The sequence below is a fragment of the Ipomoea triloba genome, chromosome 11 (assembly GCF_003576645.1).
Source record: "Ipomoea triloba cultivar NCNSP0323 chromosome 11, ASM357664v1".
NCBI classification, from domain to species: domain Eukaryota; kingdom Viridiplantae; phylum Streptophyta; class Magnoliopsida; order Solanales; family Convolvulaceae; genus Ipomoea; species Ipomoea triloba.
Window position 1 is genome coordinate 14,815,832 of NC_044926.1, and position 3,925 is coordinate 14,819,756.

The window sequence follows — 3,925 nt, forward strand, 5'->3', positions numbered from 1 at the left end:
TCTTATATTGATTAATTAAACCCATAGAACAAAATACAAAACAAACATTGATGGGATATGATGAACATACAGATATAGCTCTGATCTTCAACTTAAAAAGGGGAAGAAAAAAAAAAGTACTAGTAAGAATGGCGATGACACCTTATTGCAAACCACACATATATGAGATGAGAGCTTAGCTTCATATGTAATGTTTTATGGGTTGTAGATAGCCAATGCAAGTAGCGCAAACTAGTTCCTTGTAGCAACAATTGGATCATCTCTGACTGGAACAACAGTGCCGTTATTGGTAGTGCTAGTTTTCCCCTGCTGCATCTCCACCGCCTTCATGTCAACCACGACGGACGACGTCGTTTCTTGGATCTCATCACTACTGTCGTCTGTGACTTTCTGTAGCATCTCCGCCGCCGTGGCGTCCACCACGATGGACACGCCTTGAATCTCACCGTTGGGCGCCACCACTGCTGCCGTTTTCCGGTCTCTATATATCGCATACAGGATTAACTGTGCTATTCCGCATACAAATCCCAGCACGTTTGGCGTCTGTATATGTATATTACGATCATGTAATAAGAAAGAAATGAATTTAATGTTTACGTTGCGTTAGAGAAGCCAAAACTTAAAACTAGATCGATATATAAATTAAAAAAAAAAAAAAAAAAAAGACTCACAGCTATGTAGAAATCGCGGATACAAATCCCGTAGAGAAGCCAGACGACGGCGCAGAGAGTAAGGAACAAGGACAAGTTAAAGGGCATGTATTCCACGCTCTTTGTCCTTATAACTTTCATCTGCATACGTACAATTAATAATATTTTAAATTAAAAAATTACTTAATTTGGTTGAATCACATACATACATATATACATACCATAATGCTAAGAGGAGCAGCGAAAACGCAGACTGCGATGACCGAAAGGATCCATCCTACAATTTTCACTCGTTTGTCACCTTCGGAAAGCAGGTACGTCAAAACAACGATTAACCCTAGAACTCCAATGTTGAACACAAGTACCGCCACTGACGTCAAAATCTGCAAATTAAATTCAATTCATATATGTACATCAAACTACGTACTACAAACCAAAAAATAAAAATTACATTTTTGGTCCTTTAATTGTACAAATTTAATTTCACGTGACTATTTTAACCTCTAAATTATGTAGGAAGTGACTATTTTAGTCTCTCATGAACTATTTATACCATCAATTTGTCAGATTTTGTCCTTCAAATGACTAAAATCGTCACTTAGGGTTAAAATGGTCACGCCGCAATGAATAAGTTTGTACCATGAGTATAGCTAGAGGATCACAAATACAATTTTCACAAGAAAAAAAAAGTATAGTATAGTAAAGAATGTAATTAACTAACCCTGCCCCGTTTCTTGGCATAAACGAAGTAGAGTACGAGATATATAGTCTCAATAAACATTCCAATGCTGTTGATGGTTATGAGAAAAACCACGTGCTGCTTCACCAATGCGTAGTATAAAGTTATCATACAGCTAAACAACGCAACAGAGTATGGAAGAAAGTGAAAACCCTCGGACGATTTTCTCTTGTAAATCGTATGAAATGTTGGCCTGCATGCATATATATATATATCACCAAAAACAAATTAAAAAAAATGATAATATATAATCAGCTCATCATCATGCATATCTTGATGTAACTTACAGTGGAGACAAGAACACCATGAACGAGATGATGTTTCCTGAAAATTAAACATTGAGAAAACGAAAGAAATTAGTAAAGAAATTAAACCCATATTGCATTAGTTAACCAGACAATTACATATAGCTAGACTAGAAAACTGAGTGAAGATGAGAGGACTTGCCAAGAATTCCAAACAGGCCGGCCAGCTGATGAGAATTCATCATTTTGGATTAATTATTATATTGGTACTTCTTAACTAGTTTTGAGACGATCGAATTTAGAGATGGAGAGCTTAGCTTCGTTCTTTCGATCTGATATGATCGATCGATCTGCAAACTCTCTATCTCTATCTCTGTGTGCTTGATGGTGTGTTTGGGCAGGTTTATATAGCACAAAAAAGGTGGTGAGAGGGAGACAGGGAGTGATTGTGCTGACGAATTGAAGGATGCTTGGCTTGCTCTTCCACACCTCCTACTGTCTAATATGCACCAGCCTAGCTAGCTAGCTTGCTTGCTTTTCTTTGAGGTATGTTGTGTGCTCCTCATTTCCGCCAAAGTTAATTTTAAATTATCACGCAACTTTCTTTGCCTTCTTCTAATTATTATACCTCAGATTTGTAACGGCTACAATATAATGTTTTTTTTTTTTTAATACAATTTGTATTGTGTATACTTATATGACAATCACATATATCATACATGATTATTGTACTGAATACAAATTTTCACCCTAAAATTATCTTATAATTATATCATAAAGTTTTAAAACTTTGACATACATAAACTATACAAAAAAATAAATAAAGAATAAAAAGTACAGGTTTAAATTATCGAATGTAAAATAAATTGGCTATATTCCTTGTGATTCTTTGGCGACTAATTAAGGTCACAAAGTAAAATCTACTCAGAGTACACCTTCAAATAACAGCTGTGAGTTTTCCTGTAAATAAAAAAAAAATGCATCAAAGTAAATATATATAGCACAAATATTTAAGTAGGTCTATATTAGCCCATTGAAGATAATATATACAAGCGGTGAACATTCTAATGATAACAAAACAATCTAAGAATTTTATTTTTATTCTTCATGGAATGTTTGATGGAAATTGTTGCTTAAATTAGGAAAGACTGAGAAATTAAAACATTATTGTATATTTAGCATAACTTAATCAATCAAATTACTTGTCAAATCTTCATACTTTTGTTACACTACATTTCATTATATTATTCATCAATTAATCTTATTACAAATTAAATGATTAAACTATACATAAATGATATAAAATTTATCACAAGTATCATTACCTCATCACGATTAATGTACAATTCCAATTATTTCTTGCTTATTTGAGCATGATATATACTCTACGCTACAATTTACTTGCTTCTCTCATGCTTGTAACAAGTTTCATCACATTATATTATTTGAGGAACAAAAATATATTATGTCAAATGTTCCTTTATTATGAGGATTATTTTTGCCACCATTAAATCAATATATAGTACCGATCTCCAATGGGTCAAGGTATAAAATGGCAAATAATAATAATAATAATATAATAATAATAATACTGACTCTTGTGCTTCAATAGGTTGAGAAAGTAGTTATGAACATATACTGCATTGTAATAGAGTTAGTAGTATTCAAAATAGTTGTACATAGTAATGAGTGAAATCAATAAAAATAAAATGTAACATTGCACTTGTCATAACACCTAACGATTAGCATGGTTAATAAATGATACTCTCTGATCTCTATCCCAAATTGTTTCTCTAGTATGAGTTTAGCACACATTATTTTATTTTCACTTTTTTCTCCCCACTTCAAGTAAAGCAAGAGAAGATAGGGCTCTCACCTTTAAGTAATGTAAAAAGTTAAGGTGAATTAAAAAATAAATATAATATAATAAAACCAAAACAAAACAAGAAAATTAAAGAAACAAATAAAATGTTAAGATTTATTTTAGAAAATTGGACAAATTTCAATACTATTATAAATGATGTGTTAGGAGTAAAATTTATATTGACAATATTGCAACACTATTATTATAATCTAATATAATTAAAATTACTTATCTTATGGAAATTATTGTGCCATTATACATAAATTGTTGCATTATGGCAGGTATATAAAAATTATTATTACGTAATGATGTAATGTTTCGTGCTACCTGTTCCATTTTGTGATTTCTACCAAAAAACAAAAAACAAAAACAAAAAAAAAAAAAAAAAAAAAAAAAAAAAAAAAAAAAAAAAAAAAAAAAAAAAAAA

General features: G+C 31.5%; 1 protein-coding gene across 1 annotated transcript; it reads right to left on the reverse strand.

Annotated features, from left to right (window-relative positions):
• LOC115995972 (bidirectional sugar transporter NEC1-like) lies at positions 1 to 1,879 on the reverse strand. Its single transcript, XM_031235115.1, has 6 exons — positions 1,837 to 1,879; positions 1,677 to 1,713; positions 1,372 to 1,582; positions 872 to 1,033; positions 672 to 791; positions 1 to 543 (listed from the first exon to the last, which is right to left on the reverse strand). Exons 1-6 carry the CDS (start codon positions 1,877 to 1,879, stop codon positions 232 to 234), a joined length of 885 nt encoding a protein of 294 aa, XP_031090975.1. The 3' UTR covers positions 1 to 231.
• Positions 1,880 to 3,925: the final 2,046 nt, after the last annotated feature.

Excerpts from the sequence above, each read along its gene's own strand:
- LOC115995972 (XM_031235115.1), bottom strand. The coding sequence starts at position 1,879 with ATGATGAATTCTCATCAGCTGGCCGGCCTGTTTGGAATTCTTG. Across the intron at positions 1,714-1,836 it reads CGGCCTGTTTGGAATTCTTG|GAAACATCATCTCGTTCATG; the intron begins GCAAGTCCTCTC and ends TTTAATTTTCAG. Across the intron at positions 544-671 it reads TCCGCGATTTCTACATAGCT|ACGCCAAACGTGCTGGGATT; the intron begins GTGAGTCTTTTT and ends ATACATATACAG.